This window comes from Drosophila obscura, unplaced genomic scaffold (assembly GCF_018151105.1).
Source record: "Drosophila obscura isolate BZ-5 IFL unplaced genomic scaffold, ASM1815110v1 contig_185, whole genome shotgun sequence".
Taxonomy (NCBI): Eukaryota; Metazoa; Arthropoda; class Insecta; order Diptera; family Drosophilidae; genus Drosophila; species Drosophila obscura.
The window spans coordinates 482,260-505,322 of NW_024542773.1; the positions used below are offsets into that span (position 1 = coordinate 482,260).

A 23,063-nucleotide genomic window follows, 5' to 3' on the forward strand; every position below is an offset into this window, starting at 1 on the left:
AGAAACCACATCTCAAGTCACATACAAAAGAAAAGATGCTGCTGACATCTCAGCCAAACTGACCGTCAAATATTCCCTTAATTACACCCCAAACCACAACGACATAGACCTCATGCCATGCCCATGACTTTATAACTAGCTGCTAACATTCAAGCTGGCCTCTTTGAAACTTGTAATAAATAAATTAATTAATTAATTAATTAAATTAAATTAATAAATATAAAACTATTAAAGCTATATGCATGAACACACACACCTGTCAGGCATGTCAAGCTGGTGGCTAAGAAACTATTAAAGCTGGTTGTCATTAACCTATTTTTTCTGGCTGCTATGAGACTTTTACTTTGAATTTCAAACTGTCTACCATGAGACTATTCAATTTTCTTCCGGCACATTACCAACATAATAATTTAGCTTAAAGTTAGATACCATTCATAACATTGACTTTGAAATAAATTATTTAAGCTGTTACATATTTCATCGACAGAACCAGATGGATTATACAGTGAAAGATATTTCCTCCTTAAGTTCCTCCTTTAGTTCCCAGTAAAAGTTTAACAATATTAATGTTTATTTACTTCCATAGTTCCATGTTTTGGTTTGTCTTTTACCAAATATTAATGACTTTTGAAGACATTTACATAATATGTATTCGTGATCGAACCGGGGGATATGCACATATATGACATATATGAACGAGTATGTAATGTTGTTTATAATGCAACACAACTTTTCTATAGAACAATATCCGCATTCTTTTTCGCTCGGCCAACGAAAGTAATAAACAAATTTTTGGCTCTAACAAAATTATTGTCACTCCCCTCAAATCACTTGGATTTGTTTCCCTTCTCACTTAAAGCATGCGCAAAAGAATCAAATCAAGGATCGGCACACAAATCTTTTCTATATCCGAACGTAAGGCTACATAAAATTCAACAGTTTAGTTAACGACTAATTAATATGGTGAAAGCAGCCAAATCATTTATGGAAGGCTATCGAGTATACAGGACTATATAGCATCTACTAGAGAACTGAATGAATCCACAATATACACAATAATTACAATATTCGGATAATATATATGTAAAAAGGCAGAAAAACTGCTTTTACATTGTTAAAACATATAAAAATCACTGAACCAAAAGATCAATATAAAAAATTGTTTGAAACAAAGTAAAGATTCATTTTATGTGGATTCGTGCAGTTCTTTAGCACAGAAATACATATTTATGTATGTAAAAATGTTACACATTTATATTTATGTTTATATTTGTTATATATAAAATAATAAAGAGCAGAGAAACAGTAGAAGTCTATGGCAAATAATTATCAATTATCATAGTAACAAAAAACAAAACAAAAAAAAAACTAGATAATCCTTAGCCGTGGAGGGGGGGATCAGACACTTTTAACACAGGCAGGCGGCAGGAGGAGGAGGAAGGGTCTAGGGAAGGGATACAAGCAGTGTGTCTCCATCTACTTGTACTTCTTCATGAAATCGGCGTGGAATACACGGAATTTCTCCATCATCAATTTCAGCTTGTCCGTCTGTGGCAGGATCGTGCTGCGGAAGTGATAGGTACCGGGCTTTTGCCCGAATCCGCTGCCAGGAACAATGCAAATGCCTATAAGAGAGGCAAAGAAATGAGATTATTTTGGGTGCCAAGCGGTGCCATCGGCAGTGCACAACTCACCGCTCGTCTCGAGGAGCTCAAATGCGTAGAAAACATCGGGAGCCATGCCCTTGGCCTTGGCTGCCTCGATGGCCTTGGGTGGGATCTCGATCTGGGGAAACACGTACATGGCGCCCTGAACGGGATTCACCTTGTAGCCCTCAAAGCTACTGAGCGTCTTGTGGACGAGCTCTGCGCGCTCCTTAAGGGCCGCCAGGGTGGCGTTCTTCTCTTTTTGGAATAGGTCGTACGAGGGCTCGCCGGGCTGGGGTGGATTCACCAGAGCACTGACGGCCACCTGGCCGGCGGTGGTACTGCAGAGGGCAGCCGTTATCGACTTGGTGAGCATGGCCTTGACCTGGGGGCATAGGTTGAGCACCTCCATGTAGCCGCCGCGAATGCCGCACTCGCCGAGGAAACCCTTAGATGTGGACAGGAAGCTGACCAGCTCTTGGCTGCGGTAGGGCTCGCCCATCTCGTAGGCGACCCTCTTGAACGAGTAGAACTTGGAGTTCTTGTCGTAAACGTTGTCCTGGTACACCTCATCGGCCAGCAGAATCAGCCCGTTGTCGTTGGCAAACTTGATGATCTCGACAATGTTGTCGCGGGTCAGCACCTGACCGGTGGGATTGCCCGGATTGATGACGACCAGAGCGCGTGGATTGCACGCCTTCTTGGCCTCATCGAAGGAGCGCTGCAGCTCCTTGCGGCTCAGACTCCAGCCGGAATCCTCCTCCAAATAGTAGTCGACCTTGTCCATGCCATATTCGGCAATGGTGGCTGAGTACAGCGGATACTGGGGAATGGGCACCATCACGCCAGGTGGCTTGCCTCCCACCTCAGCACTGCAACACAAACACACAAGAGGTTCGTTTCATTAGAAAAAGGCTGCAAGAATGTGGCACCACTTACTGGATCAGCGAGAGAATGCTCTTGATACCGGGCGAGGCACCGCCGGTCAGATAGATATTCTGCCAATCGCTGGGCACTCCGCCGTCACGCTTCTGTATATATTCGACCACCTGGCGACGCACCACCTCCAGGCCAGCCGAGTCCGTGTACGAGCCCACCGAGTGGCCCTGGCAGTTGGCAAGAATGGCGCGGGCGCGCTTCTTCACATCCTCGGGATAATCGGGCGAGTCCAGTAGGCGGGGCTCGAATGTCAAGGCCATCAGCTGTAATGGGGATTCAACAGATAAGCATCTTGGAGACTGGACTCTATCCAAATCTGAACCCTACCTGACGCAGAAACGTCACCGGCTGCTGTCCCATGGCATGGCAATCACCGATATTGGCCCGAATCACCTGGTCGAACGGCTTCTTGGCACCCTGCAATCAAATTCAATCAAACGAAAGGGAAATTATAGTGGTTTGCTGAATGAATGTCGGATGCGCCCGAAGCGTATCAAATGAGCTTTTAATTCGTTCTCTCTTTGCCATGCAAATTACATTCAATTGGAGGGACACACAATAAAAACACACATCACCCCTCCCAACCAAATTGGTTAACCCCGTAATTGCACACGACTTGTGTGCTTTCATTGATTATTTATGATACGATTGCCATCGATGGACAGGCTAGTCAATCGGTTTATCTATTTGTCGTCGTAAAATAAAAGCAAACAAACGAGGAATAGAGTGCCTTTTTTTGCTGATAATTATCCGCGTATCCATTAATTGTATTACTGGATAACCTTGAAATAAAATCATCGCCTGTTCTATTTTGGATTCCAATCACATATGGATTTGCGGTAGCGGGAGTGCATCAAAATAAACTTCTGCCCTACTGAGTCGTATTCTCATCAAGTCTATTAGCATATACATATATCTGGGGGTGAACCTGCTACTTAGTAGAGACATGCGACAACGCTTCCCTTCCCTGTACTGCCTGGAACACGGGGTGAAATAATTTGCCAAGAAATTGTCAGCGATCTAACACACAATTTGCAGGGCATTCGCAGGGGCCGGCGGCCTGCATTCATTATAGATGGTGGCTTGGGTTACTATACTCCGCTCGAATGGGCAATTTACCACACAATTGCTGGGAAGGGGGTTTCAAATGGGTGACCAAGTAATGGATATGTAAAATACTGGCCCCTTTGTGGCGCTGCAAGTGAGCGTTGGCGTTGCCGTTGTCGTTGACGTCATCCCGTAGTAGTACATGTCAGTGTAAATATTAAATAATTGAGGAATTCGTTGTACATCACGGGCTGAGAGCGAGCGACGGGAACAACAAGGGAACGCTCTACATTTTTTTCTAAATTCCAAACCGCAAACATTCGCCCAGCGTAAACGTACTTTGGGGTGTGGAGAGATCGGGCCCACCTTATCGAACCATATTTTCGTTTTCCATTTCGTTAAATTGCTGATAAAGAAAAGGTGTTGCCAAGTCTGCAGAGTTCATTATAGATTGCACACGAATACTGTACAATATTTATTGTGGGGGTGTATTTGTTAATGTTTATTGTACGAGCGAAGGCGTATCAATTCAGGTTGTCCTCTTGAGATTTATATATTTAAGGCTGCAGCTAGTTTCAGTTTTTACTTTATCTAAACATTTGATTATGGCGAGTGACTCTGGAAAGTATAAAGTATGAAAAATACCAATCTAAATATTGGAGTAGAGTCCACTGCAACAATGTTCTAAGTAAATATTCAGCAACCCATCATATAGATCATACATACATACATACACATCTCACAGTTTCCCCACCGGCGGCCCAATCAATTTGCACTTTAGTGTGTTGTAAACAAACTTTTTGGTTCTAAGTGGCTGCTATATAATTGATAACTATATGCTTTCGTATATAGCAGGTATGTGTATTGTGTATGGTATAAGGTAGAGTCGTATAATCATACAGGAGAGCCCAATCGGCGATCTTATCGTTTTAAGCGAGCCATAACAATAATAATATGTAATAACAATTTGCCGAATGTCAAATGGAAGTGAAAACAAGTTCGAAAGCTAGCTACTTTAGCCGACACTATGATTGTGGGATACCCACTACTCTGACTATGATAAAATAAATATTATTTAATCACCAGCTACAATATGCCCTTGTAATCTATTCGGAACAGGGTATTGTGACCTTGGTAATAGGTAATAGGGAGACCCCCCATCGCATAATCCACTCAATGCATTCAAGAAGCCCCGACAAACAAGCAAAAATAATTCAAAATGAAAATGATAAGAATGCTGCTACTATTGTCAACTTTGCCTTGGGCCACGCCGCCGCATGGTTTTGGCAAATGGCCAAAACGTTCTGCTTCATCCTGTGGCTGTGCGACAGGCCGAAAGGAATTTGATAGAAGCACAAAGAACAAAAAAAAAATCACAAGACGAATCGAATCAGTAGTCAGGCGTATAAGGAAATCAATCGCAACGGGGGCGGAGCGAGGGGAACGTGAACAAGCTGTCAGCGATATTAAAACACAAATTGTGAAAAGTCAGCGCGGGAACAAACAATGGATGGATCATATGCATATGCATCGCCTAGGCGTGTAAGTACATATAAACATATGTATGTTTAAGTATAATAATATGTATGCATGTACAATGTACACATATATATGTTGTGGGTCAATGTGCGCCGTCGCTTGGGTAGAAGAGAATTCTGCTTAAAGTATCCAAAACAAACGGTACAAACGTACAAAGAGAATGGAATAGCAGGAGCTGAGTGTATGTATGTATGAAACATACAAACACACACACACTTTCAAAGCTTATGCGCATGTTTTGTCTCTGTTTTGATTTCTCACATTCTTTTAGCACTGATAACAGACAGCATCCCTTCCCCGCCCACACACACTCTTGGCTTGTTATGTAAGCACAAGTTAAAGGGAGTTGAAGGTCGTTCTATTGAGCCTGCCCCTAATTGAAAGCGGCAAAATGTAATTAACAATAATTAAAAACTTCCCATACACACACACATACATACATTCATATGTATGTAACACAAAATACACAAAAACGCGACTTGAGCTGAAAGCAAAAGTGGGGATTAGGCAAGCTCCGTCGGCAATCATTCATAATAGATTTCATTGCTCAGATATGAAACGATGTATTTTTTTTTTGGCTTTTTTGTTCTTCTTATCCCACTTCAAAGTTCATTCTAATTTTCATTATATTTTTATCACCCATAAAAGCATATCTCTTTGAGATAAAGAACATTTCGGTTACGACTTTACCAGTTTTGGGGCTTGCTTTTGATAGGTCTCTTTGATATAGGGATGAAAAAGTCACATCCTCTTTTCGAATGTCGATGAATGAACCCCCTCCAACAGGTGGCCGCAATGCAGTTGCAGTTGCCTGCATCAGTAAGTGAATGATTTGGTACAGAATTCCCGTCTGCTGAAGCGTAAAGAAAAGGGCGACAGAGCGAACACACACACAAATTCACTACGACACTAACACTTTGGACATATACATACATAGCGTGCTTAGACAATAAATGCGGGCTTTTGACGGCCATTAAATTGGAAGAGCTGACACGGCGCATTAAACGTGGCGGTGTTTAATTATACACGCCGCCAGGCGCCCAGCTCACTCACCTTTTCAAGCTCCTTTTCGATTTCACCGGCACGTATCACCAGTGGACCACGCACGGCATACTCCATGGTGATGAAGTTCGGATTGATGTTCTCCAGTTGCAGACATTTCGCTGGCATCTTGATGCTAGTTGAGAACGAACTAAGGAGGCGGATGAGGAGGAGTGAAAAAGCGGAGAGTTCCCACTTAGTTATTAAAATGTATTTCACTTCTTAGACACGGCCTAAAGCACAAGAGGAGGAACAACTAACCGACGGGCGTCAAACGGTGAATGTCTACCCCCAAAAGCTTCGGATTGAATGCGGCTGCGGTTCGACGTCGCTGTCGTTGTAGTCATGCTTGGTGTTGCTGCTGCTGCTGGCTCTGCCGACGCTGCTGTTGCGGATTTTTGAACGCTATGTATAAACGATTTCCAGCGTCGAATGACGACACTGGGCGTCAATTTGGATTGTTGCTGCTGCTGTGGATAGGGCTGCCGAAGTGGCAAGGCGGAGGCGGCCCTGCCAGACATTGTGGCTGCAGCACGTTGCATGGCGCTGGGCTTGTTAATTAGCAGACGGCTCATTCTCTTCTCTGAAATTAAATTTTAATGTTAAATATATATCGATATATCGATGTATTGATATGCAATATATTTTGGATTTCTGTTTTATTTCTTGGAAGAAAACAAAACAGAATACATTCAGCGCGTCGGCTGTGGAGGGGTGCGTTTGTATAAGAGTATAACGCACTCGTACAATTTATAAGAGTCGGTATGCCGGTTCTCTTTCTCTCTCTCACTGTTATCGGCAGAAACTGCTCAATAAAATGGTTTGCTTATCAATATAAAATAAGTAGATTATATATTTATTGGGCGTATGTTTGGTAAGTCCGTGGTTTATATTGCTCAGAGATATAACACGCTCATTTCCACCTCAGTTAACAGTTCAGTTAAATTTGCCGCTGGCAGTGCATATGCACATTTAGCGGAGAAACGAACCCCAGCTGACAGCTGCATTCGAGCGCGCATTTTTTAAACTGAAATTTAAATTTGAATCTCACACTTTCATAATCGCAAGCCCATTATTGCTGTGATAGTTTTTTTTCCAGAGGCTTAATTTTTTTGGGTGGTGTTTGTGTAGGCTTTATTTACTGGACGAGAGTTGCTGCTATTCTCGTACATTGCCCTATCAGTAAGGAGCATGTACTTTTGACTTTGAGCCAGACCGGGGGCCTCTTATCAGTGACGTACGTAGGCCAAGCTTCGCACATGTACAATACATACAAACATGTTCCGATTTCTACAGATCCATATAGAAATGTTCTTCACATTTAAACATTGTTTTTTGCACTTTGAAACGACAGTTGCGTAATGCAAGCTGGCAAAAAGAAACAAATGGAAAAACAAGCAAGCAAAAACAAGACAAAGAATCATTAAAAAGAATGGCCAGAAATCGTACGGCTGAATATTGGTGTAGATGTTTTTAAATGTGGCACAACTGATGCGCATTCAAATGAAGCGTCAATCAGCCATTCCACCGAATGTTTTGTTTTCGTATTAGCGAAAGCGAATTTCTAGATGTTGTATACATATGTATAATACTATATGGCACAAAACATATGTGGCTATATGTACATATGTACACTTTTGTGTACCTTCAGCGGGATTTTGTTGTTTTCTTTAGGAACAAGCCCGAAGCCGGCTGATTAACCTGAGAACTTGTTTGCCCATTGGATCTCTCGCACACGTTTCGTTCGGTTCGGCTTGGGGAAGAATATTTTTTGAGGAACGGAACGGAACGCACTTGAAACCGGTTAGAGATTGATGGGAGCACAGCAGAGCCAAAAAGAAGGTCTCTTTATTTTTAATGGGCATGCAAATTTGTATATATGTATGTATACAATAAGTACATACATATGTATGTAACATAATCAGCTATAGGGGATACTGACTAAGAAAACCCAGGGAACGATTTCAAATCGATTGCTTGGAACAGGAACACAGCATAAGGAACAATTGAAGTGCCAATAAATGGATGAACTACAGTGAAAACAGCATAATGGATACTTGGGAAATCTTGCTAGGAAACTGAACAGAACTCATTGAGTGGGATGGGTTTTGAATGGAAGTTAGCTTTAAGGGATAGTAACGGATTCAAAGCAGAACCAAAAGGATGTTGGGTCTAAAGATAGTTCGAAAACTTTATCTCCTTCTTTTTATCTTTTTCTGGCTCTCACTGTGCTCGAAATTGTGTTCAAAATGATTTGTTCTGGGCCGCACGGCAAACACTTATGCAATGGATAAGATAGGGATGATAACAACTGAAACTAATTAAAACTCTATACTAATCCACGGCAAGAGTGGCGCGTAGAGAGGGGGTGTGGCGTCAGCAAATGGCAAGTTGATTGAAATGTTAGAGCAGGAGCTTCTGCTAATTGCTTGCTAAACAGCTGCTAACCGTCTTACTTACGCACCCACCACACACACACACACACACACACACACACAACAAAAGAAGGCAGAGACAGAGAGACAGACACAAAAATACACAACACAATGAATGAAGGAGCAGAGCAACAATTTTCGGCTGTTCACAGTCGCGCATGGTGGAATAACATAAGGTTAGGCCGGCCTTCAAGTCACATTCGTACATTTTTAGCTCTCCTTTCTCTCCTTGTGTCTTTCTTCACGCTCGGGAACACAATATGCGGCGATCGTTGGAGGTATGTAGGTAACCTTTGGATATGCCGCTTCACCTGATAATTGACACACTTTGTTTGGCAGCACGCAAATCAATTAAGGGCGTCACGCAAAACACTAAACGGGGCACCATAAGCAGTAAGCTTAGCCTCAGTTAGGCGGAAATTGGCGACAATTGAACGTGCCACAAATCACTTTCACGAAACAGCGTCGCACTGTGAGGAGGATTGTTAGCAACGTCGGCGGGGCTCGTTTCTTGGCCCAATAAGAATGTTGTCGCCTGTGTGTGTGTGTGTGTGTGTGTGTGGTGTGTGTCCCTGCTCGTGTGTATGTAGTTCAAGAGCGAAGCGTCCGTCAGCCTCCACGTTGGCAGAGCTCGATCGATTTTTCTTTGCCGAATGCAACACTTTTCCTCCTCCTCTCGGACGTTGCAACTCACCTTGAAGATGGGGTGGTGTTGCGGGGGGCGCTGAGCGTTTATTTATTATCTCCTCTCCCGATTATCTAATGATCCCAAATGTTTGCTACAGCGAACGGCGGAACGGACTGCTCTGTTGGGACGGACGCAAAAGATTGACCCTCAAAAATCAAAAGAGAAACACAAACACTCAACAATATGTACAAGCAATGTGGGAAAACTTAAACTTATTAATAAACTTATCTACACCATCCCTATATGTATATGTACATAATAAATATATGGTGTGTTTGTGTGCGTGTCGTACCTGGCGCGCGCTCGCGTATGTATGAGTGTGTTTATGGTCGGGTCGGTTAAATGTTCCAATAAGAAAATCAAAGCTTGGCCGTTCTGCCTCTCGCTCCAATTCCGCTGAAGCAACTGAAACTGTCCCGTACCGTACTGGGAATCGCTTGCTCGACAAATGTTTAGACAACAGCGTGTACCATACGATTCCTTGTTGTTATTTTTGTTATTCTTGTGTTTGCTTTTGTTGCATTTATATATTTATTGGCCCAGTGCGAAATATTCACATCACTGTTTTCAAGTGCGCCAAGCGATAAATTTAAAAAAATACCGATTACAGAAACCGAACGCAACGCTGCGTTTTCGCGGGTTGGCAGCGCTCGCTTATCGAATTTCAAAGTTTCGCGGGCATCGGTTCTGATAAATAGGGCGCGTAGTTTCAATTCCTTTGTTTTATTTCCTAAGAAACTTAATTCGAATCAAAAAAAATTGTGCTCTCCTTAACTATTATAGCTATATGTATATGTACAAAGGGCGCCTGGCTTTAAGAATTACATAAGTGAGTAGCTACGTGCTAATGCCCATTATTGACTCAATTGAAAAGCTCAGCTTGGTCTTCTTTGCCGTGGCGTGTGCGGGCGGCGTGGGTATCGTGACGGCTGTGATTGGGATGGAAGCTGTGAATGGCGGCGGCGGTGGCAGTGGCGGCCCCGATTGATGCATGGCTGCAGCAGCAGCAGCAGCGGCAGCGGCATAGAGGGCGTTACCGCCCAGCGTCGCCTCCATGGCGTAGTTGAGTTCCGGATCAGCGAACGCGCGTCGCTTGCGCATTCGCTCCATCAGCGGAGAGCTGAACGTGGGAAACCGTTGCTTGTACTCTGCAAAGACAAACACAAGGAGAGTCGGATAAGTAACGGTGCAATGTGGGGGCGTTATCAGTGGCGGACGGAGTACAAATTGCCGTAATTCGTTCAGCCGCCCGAATCCTATTGGGTCGGGGGTTTTTTTTTTGTTGTTTTCGGGTAATATGAGCGGCCCTCGGCCTGGTCCACGGCACAGACACACTGTCCAGACAGCCTGGCACCAAATTGGGAGATTCTGCAGTTACTTGGAAACCAGATGGAGGACAGAACAGTAATAACAGTACGAAGTGAAGTCATTTGTTGGTGTTGCCACATTGTGTTTTCGTCTCAAGAGGTTTTTCCGTTTTGGTCGCGTATCCACTTACAGAATGCGACTGTGCGGACAGTCCGTCCGTCCGTTCAAGTGATTGGAAATGTGCGTGCGTACCGCACACATTTCAGGGCATCCAATTTCCATTGTTTCTCTTTCGAGTTTTAATAACTTGCTGTTGTCATTGTTGTTGCAGGGAATCAGTCATTTCCTGTGTGCCCCGACAGACACGGAGATGGAGAGGATCTCCAATTACTCGTCGCCGAGCCAGACAGTCTGGCACCGCATGGCGATGGGCAAGTGTGGATGGGATGGGATGGGATGGAATGGGATGGGGTATGATCGGACGGGATGGGATCTCTTACTAACCTTCCATGGCTGCTGTGATGTGCAAAGTGGACTGTTGCAGGTTGCGCAGTCGCTGCTTGTAGATCCTTTTCTGGGCAATCAGTGCCTGGCGCGTGGCTGATGAGGATGTGGATGTGGATGTGGAGGCGGCTGCTGAAGGCGGAGGTGGTGGTGGCGACGTTGAAGTTAGGGACTCCTCGCCCTCGCTACTGGATGCGGTGGCTGGATGCGATGTCTGGGCGGATGCCTCCAGGGCCTCCATTGTCTGCTGACGGCGCAGGGCCACCTGGGCGGCCATCACCCGCTGGCGATCGACGACCAGCTGACAGTTGGGGCAGCAGCACTCGCGCCAGCGGCACAGCTTCTTGTGGCCCTTCACGCACGAGATGACGCCGTGGTTGCGGCAGCGGGCGCACTTGGGTGTGCGCAGGAGGCGGCGTTCCTTCAGCGATATCTGGCTCATCCTTGCTATCACGGTCGCGGCTAACGATCGACTGAAAGGATCGCGGGAGAGTGGCGAACATTTAAACCCAAGACCCAAAGTCAAAGCCAGCGACGACAGCGACCGCAACTACTTGACTACCAGACTACCGACTCCTCCGTGGCAGACAGACAGTCTGCTCGGTCGGAGCAGCTCCGGCAGCGTCAAGTGGTCTGGTCTGCCCTGCCCTGCCCTGCCCTGCCATGCTCGGCCTGCCTGCCATTGGCTGCTAATCGCTGCCCCTAAAAATAGACGCTCCAATGGCGGCACAGATGTCTCGCATCAGCATCATCAGCAGCAGCATCAGCATCAGTATTGTATCTCTATCTGTAGTGTAGCCCCCCTCGTCCGCAGCGGCCACATCTGTGTTTGGACAAAGGCTCTAGTCAAATTGCATATTGATTTGCTTTCGTCCACGAGTCCCATAGCAGTATCATAAATACGAGCATAATTCAATTCTGGTTTATTTTTGATTGGTTTAACAATTTGTAGCATTCATTATCTTATACATATATGTATGTATGTAGTTGCCCCTATATGTATTTGTATATGCATGTATATATAGTTCTATATAAATACAAATTCAACACGATTTCAACTAGTTCTTGTAATATTAGTTTAGCAAACAATCAATTATATTGTATGAAAAATAACAACAACAACAAAAAAAAGTGTTTTATATATTTTTTACTTTTCTCCACTTTTCTGATTCGGATTTTTGGATTCTTCAGTTGAATACGAGTATACATATATGTATATTGGTAAATCGGGGAAAAGGACTCGCCCTTAAATGCTCTCTTCCTATATAGGTATATATATATGTATGTATGCATACAGTGCGTTTCACTACTATAAGGCAGCGCTTTCAAGGGCACGATTACATACGAATAATGGAATTTTCTTTCATAGTTTCTCTGATTGAATGCGGCTCAGTGACAATCAATTCGACTGTCAAATTATATCCGTCAAAGAATGATAAATACATTATCGAATAAATACGAAAGAAGATCGAAAGCGTAATCGATTGGCGAGGCTATGCTATGGAATTGAGTTGTGATGTATTTCGATTGTACTTATCAAATTTTTAGATTATACTTTTATCCATAATTTCATCCATTTTATAATTATCCAATAAAACTCACAATCTCATACTTAGTAGGGAATGTCTGCATATCTATAGGTATAGTATGTATGTATATTGGGTGAGATTCAGAAAGGGATTTATGTGACCAGATTTTTAAAGCATCAGCTGGCAAAAAAAGTGTGCCAGGCTCTCAATAAAGGCTGAAAGTGAGTGAACACTATTGGAAACGGATACATAATTTTAATGTGCTATATTATATATGTATGTAGCTAAAGGGCTGCGGAGGAACCCCTTTGGGGTTAACGAACACTCTTTGATTTTCGTTTGATAATAACTCGATATAAATTTAATTATAAATGCTTGCAAAGTTATTGTCCCTTACTGTTAAAAAAAAACTCGTTTCTAAATGGAAATCCATATGTTTATGTGTGTCTGTGTATGCTTGTGTAAAGGTTATAACTAGATCATCCCCTGACTCCTGACTGTTTCAACTAATACCAATGGCAAAACATTACACAAAATGCAAATCACATAAGAAATCTTGCTCCCCTTTCAACGACTACAAATTAGTTAGCATAATGCGTATAATACGGTTCCGTACATTTCGGTTCTTTATGGATTGTTATAGAATAATCGTAAATACATATGGGTGTAATTTGATTTGGTTCGCTAAGGTTTGCTCTGTTGAATTCATTTTATATCATATCATCATATCACAATGCTTAAGGGGTTTAACGCTTCTCGATTGAGTTTCAAATTCAACAACGATTGATTGCCAAATGACGATCGATCGATCTATCTATCTATCTATAGAGTTGTACGAGTAATACATATTGTACATACATATGTATAACAGGCTCACAGGTAGCTGGGCTAGCTCATACAGCGCACGGGATAATCATAATTGCAGTCAGTATTACGCATACTCCGCTTCATGAACTCCAGTTCATTATATTTCTTCAGCTGTCCGTTATTCACGCGGAAATGAAGTATGTTATACAGACAAACAATTAATCTCCCGGCTGTATGCGACGATGAACGAAAATCTCAACAAGTGCGGGGGTACTCTCTGACTCTATATATAGTCTGGTATATATGTATATATATCATAGTATAAATCTTACATCCGATAACAATTAGTGCGCGACAATGTTAATATGTATAACTAGTTAATAGGCTCGTGTTGTCCTTTGGTGCGGGTTTAGGTTCTGTTCTGTTCTGTTCTCGATTCGATTATTATATTATCTATATTAATTAATACTTGTAGTAAATTTGATTCTAATTCTCCCGACTCGACTGGGGCATACACGTGGGGGGATACACAAGGGCAGTGTGGCAGAGTGTGTGTGTGTTGGGGGGAAAGCAGTAGAAAAGTAAGAAAGTTAGTAAATGCAATTTAGCGGGTTCCAGAGGGTGCATCCCCCCCATCCCACATCCCATATAGCATTTCTGTCTTCTTTTCGTTGCATCTCAAAGGGTTCGCCAAACAAGTGGGATGTGGTGGGGGGGGGGGGGGGGGGGGGGGAGAGAAGGGTTTTCCAACTAAATACGCTAAATTTAATGCCTCAGCGCACATCAGCGGTCGAGCGAGAAATCTATCCCAGCCCATACAATCCGATCCCATCCGATCCGATCAGATCAGAGGGCACCGATGCTGTGCCCTAAACGATGCTGTTCCGCTTGGCGCTGGCCCGTTGCAGAGTGCTCTGCATGGCGGCCACCACGGCCTCGGCGCCGCCCGTGAAAATCGGCTGATTGACGGCCCGACGGAGGACATGCCACATGGCAACAGGTTTGCGCAGCGAGGAGAGCATCTGATGCCAGTGGCGCAGTCCCTTGCCGACCGCACAGCTGCCGGTAATGACATGGCCCAGCGGCAGAATACCGCCCTCGGTGGTCACGCCGAACACGGTGAGACGCAATTGGGCCGTGGTCAGGCTCTGCGGTGGCACACTGAAGATCATCGACTCGTTAAAGATGGGGCAGCGATCCTTGCGCTTCAGCGAGGTGCGCTTCTTCAGCACCTTCTTCTCGTTGTTCATCAGGTAAACCTGTTTTGAATGTGGTTTCATTATATTGTGATGTACTGTGATATACCCTAGTCCATACCTTTACGAAGACATTCTGCACAATGTCCGCGCTGGGCTGCTCCACATCCAGCTTCAGGTTGCGCGCCTTCACCACCACAATGGTCAGTCGCTCTGCCGTGGGCAGGTAGCTCAGCGAGAACATCAGCTCGCCCCAGCGGGCGTTGCACTTCCTGGAGTCCGACAGCGGTATCCAGGTGGTGATGGGCCGCGGCAGCTCTCCAATCTCCATCTCCGCCTCCCCAATTAGCGTGTGGGCAGGCCCATTGTGGTACAGATGGAACCAGAGCGAGTGGCGCACCTGCTTCTTCTGCAGCCAGAAGCTGAAGCTCTCGTTGTAGCTGGGCGTTAGCGTGGAGTCGACCACCTAAATGAACGCATTTATCGTTGAGCATCGCTACCGCGAAGCATCCATGAAATGTACTCACTTTGGTCTGCATGGCGCCAGGGTGATCGGGCACCAGATAGATCCGCACAAACGTATCCAACGACTCCACGCTGAAGGGACAAATGAGACCCTTGGCCTCCAGCACGCTCACAGTCAGCTCCATGCCCTCGTTGCTGATGCTGTTTCTGCAGAGAATCGATTCCAGAACCAGAACCAGAACCAGAATGAGTGGATGGACAGGGGCAATCGAACTTCTTGCTTACTTGTCGTAGTGCAGGCCAATGCACAGATATCCGGTGATCTGGGTGTAGGGTTGATCCAGCTGGTCCAGAAAGAGGGTGGAGTCCGAGTTGACCGAATCGCAGGAGATGGCCCGCTCCAGGTTAATGCCCTCCAGCGATCCCGATGCCGAGCTCGCGTCCAGCGACATCTGCGAGCTGTTGCGCCTGCCCAGGCCCAGACTGAGGGTCGAGTCCTGTCGCATCAGAGAGCGGCCAAAGCTCCAAGTGCCATTTCCGTTTGCGTTACCGTTGGCCTGGCCATGGCCATTGCCATTGGCCAGGGGCCCGTTCATGCCCAGCTTCCGGAAGAGATAGTCCTCGGAGATGGTTTTCTGCAGCATGTGGGGGCCCTTGACGCGCTGCCCCAGACCCGTGAAGGGATTCGTTGTATTGTGGAACTTGAGCAGCCGACTGGACAGACTCTGCGACTCCGCGAAGGGATTCCCGTTGTGCTGGGGCTGCGTCATGGGCTGCATGGGTGGTGCAGATGCAGCTGCCGCGGGCGTTGGAGTGGAAGTAGGTGCTGGAGCTTCAGTTGGGACTGGCGGCACGTGCTCAATGGACTCGCAGAGGAAGGGATTTGTGCTAGAGTTACGGCGCTTTAACGCCGGCGTGCGTCTCTCCACCTCCGCCTCCAACTGGGGCTCCACTTGCTGCACCTGCGCCGTCAGTGGGCCTCCGACCGCAACCTCGCCGCTCCGGTTGATGCCCTGCTGCAGGGACACCTGCCGCTTCGCAATTGGACGTGGAATGGCAGTGGCCGACAGGTTGACGGAGGCGGAGGTTGTGAGTCGCGGCGGCGGCGGTGCTTCCAGTGGCTGTGGCACCACAGTTCCGCCTGCACCACCGCTGTGGCGGAGGGGCGAACGCAAACAGGAGCGGCGATCCGGCTCCGAGCCGCCGTCGGCTGTGGGAGAGGCTAGCTCGTTGACTTGGCTAAAGGAAAACGTCACGGTCTTGCTGCTGGGTCCGGCGCTATTCGGGGCAGGAGCCGGGCGCAGTGGTTGCGGCGGAATGCCAACATCCCCTTGGGGCAAGTTCCACAGCGGCGTGGTGGCCTCCAATGTGGAGGAGGCCCCTGTAGTGGCCGTTCCGGCGCCAGCACCACCGTTTCCGCCGTTCAGCAACAGCAGATGCTGGGAGCGATTGTGGTCGTCCTTGTCGATGGTGTCGAAGCGCTTGAAGCTGCCGCTGGTGCTCAGCAGGAACTCGGAGCCCGATTGGATCTGTGGTGGGCAATCGATACACGATAACACACGATAGGAACAGTCGATATCAGGAGGCGACAACTTACACTGGCCATATAGCCGTTGGCATGGAAGAGCTTGTGCTTGTGATGGGAGAGGCCGATCTTTTCCTCCTTGCTGGAGCGCATCCGCATCCAGCTGGCCGCCCGGTGCCCCAGGCAGTGGCAGGCAAACAGCAGGCCCGTGATCAGCACCAGGAGCAGCAGAGCCAGGCTGGTGAAGGTCATTGTCAGGGACGGTACCCCATCCATGCTGGCTCTCCCCTCTACCAGTCGCTGGTCATTTCCTGAGTTTCCTGCAAATGGAAATGAGTCAGTGGGTGGGTGGGGAGAGGAGGAGAGGAGCTTCCCCTTACAAGTTTCATCACCATAAAAAAATAGAAACGAAAATAAAACCCAAATGTTTTCATTGGAAAATGATGTGTGGAATGGGTTGCCTTGCTGGCGGTGTTGAGGGGTGACGGGTGAGGGGTGAGGGGTGAGGCGAGTATAGTGGCAACACTTTCATCTCGCATCGCTTTACAGTCGACGATTTGCCTCATCAACGAGATGTGGGCGTGGGCAGGTGCCCGTGCTCTGCTTCTCAATCTCAAATATTGACAGTTTTTTCAATTGAATTTGTAACCAGAGACGCAGCATTGCCACATCAAAGCGAAGCGGCAAAAGAGGTGTCAGGAGGGAGGGGGGCGGGCGGTCGGTCGGTCGGCAAAGCAAACGCTGACAATGGATCATTGTCGCTTGGCAGCAAGCAGCTTGCCTGCCGGCTCTCCCACACCTAGAACCTCTCTCTCTCTCTCTCTCAGCCTCTGGCTCTCGTTGGCGTCACCAAGCAGGCCAGGCAGGCGAGCAGAGGCACTCAAAGAGTTTAGGCAACGGGACTTAGGCGGATTATTGAACGAGAGTGTTGGAGAGAAGAGCGTGGGAGGAGGGAGAAGCAAATACTGACAATGCATTGCACTCATCCTGGTCTCTCTCTCTCTCTCTCTCGCGCACTGCTTTCTTGTTTTAGCTGACGTTGCCAGGCACTCAACGGGATTTAAGTAACAGGGCTTGGATGGGGATTATTTCTCCGGCCGAATAAAATTGCTTTTAGAGCTGCGAAGTGAATGGTTCATTAAAACGTTGTATTAAGCCCTCATATATAATCAATTTATGCACCACACTCTGTCCCCTTCCACCCACTTGCACAGTTCATTGAGCTTCTGTCTAATTATTCCCAGGCACAGCGCAGAGCAGGTCGTTCTGTGCATACCCTGTAGTTCGCATTGTGCGGATTAGCGAGAGAGAGTCTCCATGCCCTATGCCTGTATGGACAATCTGCTGCCTGCAGGTCTATCACTATCTATTCCACATCCTTGTACGCTTCGTGAGTGTATTCTGCTTCCATTGTGTGAATCCTGGCTATGGTGGGTCGCCCTTTGCATACTCTGTACAGACACTCCCTTCACAGTCCCACAAATTGCCCTGCGTGTGCTGTCCATGCCCTACTTGGGTAGTCGCAGCAGGACAGTCGCTGCCTTCAGCTCTATCTACCCCCGACTACCCTCTAATTAACGGGTGTAGTAATCGGTTAATCAGCCTTTCGCAATCTTCCGTTCTCCCGCACACACACACGAGTACACATGCATACTCAGGGCGACAAGGCAGCCCACTTATCTGGTCACATATCATGCTGCCACCACCAGTACTACTGCTACACCTACTACTACGGTGCCAGCAGCTTAGCAGAACTTTTGCAGCAATGGTGGTACAGAGGCAGGCAGCCAGCAGCCAGCAGCATCAGCACAGTGCCACTTTTCATTAACCTACTGCGAGGTCATTCCACTGGCTCTGGCTCTGGCTCTGTCTTTTGTTGCCGCTCCAATGCGGCAATATGCAGCACGGTATGTGCACACATATGTATGTGCATATTTTTGTTATATACAAATATGTACGTATACATGTACAATACATGTGTACATTTGTATGTATTATCGCATAGGCCTGAAACTGTCACCGCATACTCGTAAGCCAATAAGCGAATATGAGGAAGAGGAAGAAGATGTGGAGTGCTGCCGGCTGGCTAGTGACCTCTTTTTCGCGGCTGCTCTGCTTCACAGCCGCACCAAAAATGGGACACTGTGGCGAAGCGACCGTTGGACGCACAACAAAGGCAGCAACGAAAATAAAAATGAACTTTAGTCACGTCAGAAGACAACTGTAATCGGTCTCTCTACCCTCGGACAGAAGCTTCGCTTCGCTCCTCATCTTTCTGCCACTTGCCCCTCCCGCAGATGCGTCTGTTCGTTCCGTGCCCTCTCTCAGCGGAGCATGATGAAACAAAAGAGAAAGGAAATCAGAAATGAATGTTTTTTATGGTGAAATGAAGAGTGAAAAGCAAACGAAAGTCAAAGTAATCAAAAAGTGGTAGAGCGCCAGAGGTTTTGGCAGAGGTAAGGGCAGCGGCATGGCAGGACAGGGGCAGGGGCAGAGGCAGACATTCAGATGAATAGGTGCCGTGCCGGCAGAGAAAGGGGTCCCACTCATAGAAAAAGTAAAGGCCAGAATTAAAATAAGCGGCAGCGAAAGATTTACTGGCAGAGAGCAAGCAAGCAGAGGCAGAGGCAGAAGCAGAGGCAGAGGCAGAAACAGAGCAGGCAGAGCAGGATAAGCTACAAACGGAATGGGTTGGGGTTGGGGTCAACAAATCTAGAGCAAGTTGCCCGAATTGCAGAAATATACGCACGGTCACCCACATTTGAACACACACATTCCTGCCAGTACAACTCTGCCACAATTACAGTTCATTTTCGGTTTACTAATTTTCGGAGGTTTTTCGTGGCAATCGTGCCAGCAAAAGCCAGTAAAGATAGCACCTGAACCCTATACACCTGAACCCTATACCATTTCGTTTAGTTACACACTTTAAGATGGCACAGCTACAAAAACAATAAAAAAAATAGCACAGCAGCAGCAGCAACAACTACATACATATGTATTGTATAAAAATCAACAAAAGAGTACAGCAGCAGCACATTTCGCTTACCTTTTAGCTTGGCTTTCGCTTATACACAGTGACAGGCACGGCACAGGCACACACTATCATTAACAGTTATTCATCATTGTACTGCTTGAGGAATTTAACACTTTTAACAATAACTGGAATCACACGAAGGGGGAGCACCAGCAGCAGCGAGGAAGCAATATGCTAAACATTCTCGCTGAACCGTTTGTGCAAAAAGTCGCGGCCAACTGAGAGGCGAAACAGAGCAAAACAGGAAGGGACAGAAACAACAAAACTTTGGTCCACTTTTTGGGCCGACCCACAAGCTTTCTCTTTCTTACACACACACATTCACACACACAAACACACACTGACACGCACACGATAAGCTGCAATCGAGCTGCAATCGATAGACAGGGTTTGTGTCCTTGTCCTGTGCTGTCCTGTCCCAAAAATGAACTTAATTTCGACCTAAACTGAGCTTCAGGACAAGAGATGACCATAAAACGTTTAACCATACCATTATGGCAGCCATTATACCTTTATGCCATAACATTATGGCGGCCATTATACCTTTATGCCATAACATTATGGCGGCCATTATACCTTTATGCCATACCATTATGGCTGGTCAAGTCCACAAAATGTGCCATAAAATGCTTAGCCATACCGTTATGGTTTTAAATGTACCTAAAAAACGCCATAAACGAGAGCTGAGCAATAGATTTCATATGTGATACCATAATTCATGCTTTAGATTTTCAGAAATGGAGCGCTAAAATAGTACGCTGCATTCTCTTTATAAATGGAATGAAGCAATGTGACTTTAAATTAGCTTAAACAGTTTATCCAAGGCTTGTTTCGGCTTGTGGCTATGACTGGTCAAGTTTCTGAGGAAGTCCAGCTCATGTTTCAATGAGGTTCGAGTTACGCTGCGAACGAGCCCGCGTGTCGTGGCACGCGAGCATCACTTGGTCTCTGTTCTACCGAAGGGGTAGATTTTCTGTGGACTGCAAGCTTCGATTTGACAAGCTGATTTGGCAGAGCTTTTAAGGAGTTGCAAGAGCTTTTAAGGGGTTTGCAGAGATGTAAAGGCTGCACATAATACATATTTACACATATTACATATAACGATAGGATAGATGCAAGCTTCGACATGCCGGTTACAGTTATCCAAAACAAACAAAAAAACAGAAAACAGAGGACTTAGCAGAGCTATTCATGGCCTTAACATAGCTGTTACGAAGTTTAGCAGCGCAGCTGTTACGTATACATAGGTGTTACATATAGCTGTTACATGTTACATATATGTAGGAAGTCGTTGAAGCTAAATCTTTGCTTTTCTGCAGCTGCTACCACATCTCATCTATACATAAGCAGTGCACCTCTTCACCTCTCTAGAACAAACTGTCCGCATTGCTGTGATGTCATAAGCATGGCTGTACAAGGATTAGCAAAGTTTTTGCGGGTTTGCCTGCAGAGCTGTTAACGGCCCACGAGTGGAGTGGGGGGGTAGGCAGTTATATAACGGAGTTAACCGAGCTGTTATAGAGTCGGAACAGCTCTTACGATGTGGACGCTTGCCCCAAGCTGTTAAAAATTTACTTACCTACCCCAAGCTGTTGTTGGGGGACTGTTCCCCTGAGCGCTGTTAAACATTTAGCATAGCTTCTAAGGCGTTGCCGCCACTGTTAAGACCTTGGAATGCCATTACGGACCTGCATTTCTGCTTCTTCGGCCCCGTCAAGGACTCTTACCACCAGCATAACGATGACAAGGCTATCCCACCCTTGCCCCGGCACCACCACCACCCTGCATCTTGCATCTTGCATCATGCACCTTGCACCCTGCATCTAACTGTAGCCATGGCAGCCACAGCCACTGCCATGTGCAGGTCATGTGGATCGCAAGTAGTAGAACAGATTGACCTTACACAATGTTGTTGTTACGCTGCCTAATCCCGGAGCCGAAGCTGAGCCCTTGCTGGCAGCCTTAATGGGGTTAGATAAATACAAAAAGGATGGGGAGACTGTGAACTGCGGAGGGTATGTGGGGGGATATGGGGGGTATGGGGATGGGATTAGGCACATTAAAACTTTGTGCAAGTTTTCCATCGGGCTCATTTCACATGGATGTGTGCAGAGTGAAATTATTTGTGCCCCACTTTTGGGCCCCAAAAAGCATGCTTTATTAATTTGTTGCAAATGCTTTTCAGCGCAATATTTTAAGGGAAAATGTGTTGCATTTTAATTTGGCAATTTGCGGTTTTCATTTGCTCAAATCGTGCGGTAGGATGATAGTGCGGGCTGCAACAGAGCGGGCAGGGGGAGAACCTATTTCAGGCATTTCAAATGAAAATGCTGTAATGAAATGCGATTCGTATTGATAATGCCCATAGAATCCTTTTGACGCGCTTGGCCAGTTGATTGTCGGCAAATCAAATTGATTATGGCCAACACTTTGGCAATGCATTCGCTCCGCTGGTCAGGGCCAGGCCAAATCTAGGTGGCCAGCAACCACCACAGCAGATAAAATAACAATAAAAAAGAATTAAAACAAGCAATTTAGTACATGCCTTTGGGGCAGGCAGCAAAAAAGTTACCATCGCAATGCGATGCACAGCAAAATGCAATGCAATGGAAATGAAATGAAATGAAATGAAATAAAGCTGGGAATTGTATACGGTTTCTATGAAATGTGGCATATTGTGGCACGACGGCCCTGGGACGGCACTGTACAGGCACAGCGTGGTGCATGGTGCATGGTGCATGGAGGCTAGGCTCGATGCTGGACCGGGGTTGAAGAGTCAAAGTCAAAGCAAATAAATTGTGCAAATTGTGGTAAATTGAAACTGACACAAGCACAACAATTTCCATATCGGTAGCTGTATCGGCCGGCATTTTTGTGCCTAACAATATGTATAATAATGCTAAATGCCAAAATGATTTCAAATGCAATTCCAATTGAATTTGCCAACAAGCCCTCAACCCTCGCATCTCACCCCACTGTCCACTGTCCACTGCCCACTGCCCATGCTCTAGCCCGATACGGCCATGCTCTGTGCATTGATCAGGGCATTACGAAAAAGTTTTAGGCCATACAAATAATGGCAAGCCCAACCCTTCACCCGCTGCAGCACCAGCCCTCCGTCAGCGAGCCCCAGCCCCCAGCACAGCCCAGCCCAGCCCAGCCCAGCCCAGCCCCAGCCCCAGCCCAGCCAAAACTCCTGCCATTCCAGGCAGAAGCCTATCAACCGGGCACGTCAATTCATGAGAAAATATTGCACAAATGCCGAGTGAAACGAGCTACATACAGCACAAGCACACAAACACAGAAACACACACAAACACACAGAAACAGAAACACAAACACACAGTTACAGAGTCA

The 23,063-nt window shown here is 46.2% G+C and overlaps 3 protein-coding genes across 4 annotated transcripts; all 3 read right to left on the reverse strand.

Annotated features, from left to right (window-relative positions):
* Positions 1-553: 553 nt before the first annotated feature.
* On the reverse strand, positions 554-9,799 carry LOC111071712 (alanine aminotransferase 1). Of its 2 annotated transcripts, XM_022363194.2 has the most exons (8): positions 9,628-9,798; positions 9,342-9,481; positions 6,474-6,795; positions 6,225-6,363; positions 2,913-3,002; positions 2,586-2,848; positions 1,695-2,518; positions 554-1,625 (listed from the first exon to the last, which is right to left on the reverse strand). In XM_022363194.2, the coding sequence occupies exons 3-8, from the start codon at positions 6,785-6,787 to the stop codon at positions 1,477-1,479; spliced, it is 1,779 nt and encodes a 592-aa protein (XP_022218886.2). In that variant the 5' UTR covers positions 6,788-6,795; positions 9,342-9,481; positions 9,628-9,798; the 3' UTR covers positions 554-1,476. The 2 variants fall into 2 exon arrangements, with proteins under 2 accessions (XP_022218886.2, XP_022218885.2); XM_022363193.2 differs by lacking the exon at positions 9,342-9,481 and having other exon boundaries at positions 9,628-9,799.
* Positions 9,800-10,172: 373 nt separating this feature from the next.
* LOC111071678 (doublesex- and mab-3-related transcription factor 2) lies at positions 10,173-11,589 on the reverse strand. The gene is made up of 2 exons (XM_022363153.2): positions 11,148-11,589; positions 10,173-10,483 (listed from the first exon to the last, which is right to left on the reverse strand). Exons 1-2 carry the CDS (start codon positions 11,587-11,589, stop codon positions 10,173-10,175), a joined length of 753 nt encoding a protein of 250 aa, XP_022218845.2.
* A 2,619-nt stretch (positions 11,590-14,208) lies between these two features.
* Positions 14,209-19,910, reverse strand: LOC111071660. The gene is made up of 6 exons (XM_022363135.2): positions 19,719-19,910; positions 16,742-16,989; positions 15,430-16,673; positions 15,207-15,351; positions 14,801-15,145; positions 14,209-14,742 (listed from the first exon to the last, which is right to left on the reverse strand). Exons 2-6 carry the CDS (start codon positions 16,943-16,945, stop codon positions 14,353-14,355), a joined length of 2,328 nt encoding a protein of 775 aa, XP_022218827.2. The 5' UTR covers positions 16,946-16,989; positions 19,719-19,910; the 3' UTR covers positions 14,209-14,352.
* Positions 19,911-23,063: the final 3,153 nt, after the last annotated feature.

Excerpts from the sequence above, each read along its gene's own strand:
- LOC111071678 (XM_022363153.2), bottom strand. The coding sequence starts at position 11,589 with ATGAGCCAGATATCGCTGAAGGAACGCCGCCTCCTGCGCACACCCAAG. Across the intron at positions 10,484-11,147 it reads CATCACAGCAGCCATGGAAG|AGTACAAGCAACGGTTTCCC; the intron begins GTTAGTAAGAGA and ends TTGTCTTTGCAG.
- LOC111071712 (XM_022363193.2), bottom strand. The coding sequence starts at position 6,787 with ATGAGCCGTCTGCTAATTAACAAGCCCAGCGCCATGCAACGTGCTGCA. Across the intron at positions 6,364-6,473 it reads TCACCGTTTGACGCCCGTCG|TTCGTTCTCAACTAGCATCA; the intron begins GTTAGTTGTTCC and ends CCGCCTCCTTAG. Across the intron at positions 1,626-1,694 it reads TGAGCTCCTCGAGACGAGCG|GCATTTGCATTGTTCCTGGC; the intron begins GTGAGTTGTGCA and ends CCTCTCTTATAG.
- LOC111071660 (XM_022363135.2), bottom strand. The coding sequence starts at position 16,945 with ATGGATGGGGTACCGTCCCTGACAATGACCTTCACCAGCCTGGCTCTG. Across the intron at positions 16,674-16,741 it reads CCAACGGCTATATGGCCAGT|ATCCAATCGGGCTCCGAGTT; the intron begins GTAAGTTGTCGC and ends TGCCCACCACAG. Across the intron at positions 15,352-15,429 it reads ATTGGCCTGCACTACGACAA|AAACAGCATCAGCAACGAGG; the intron begins GTAAGCAAGAAG and ends GATTCTCTGCAG.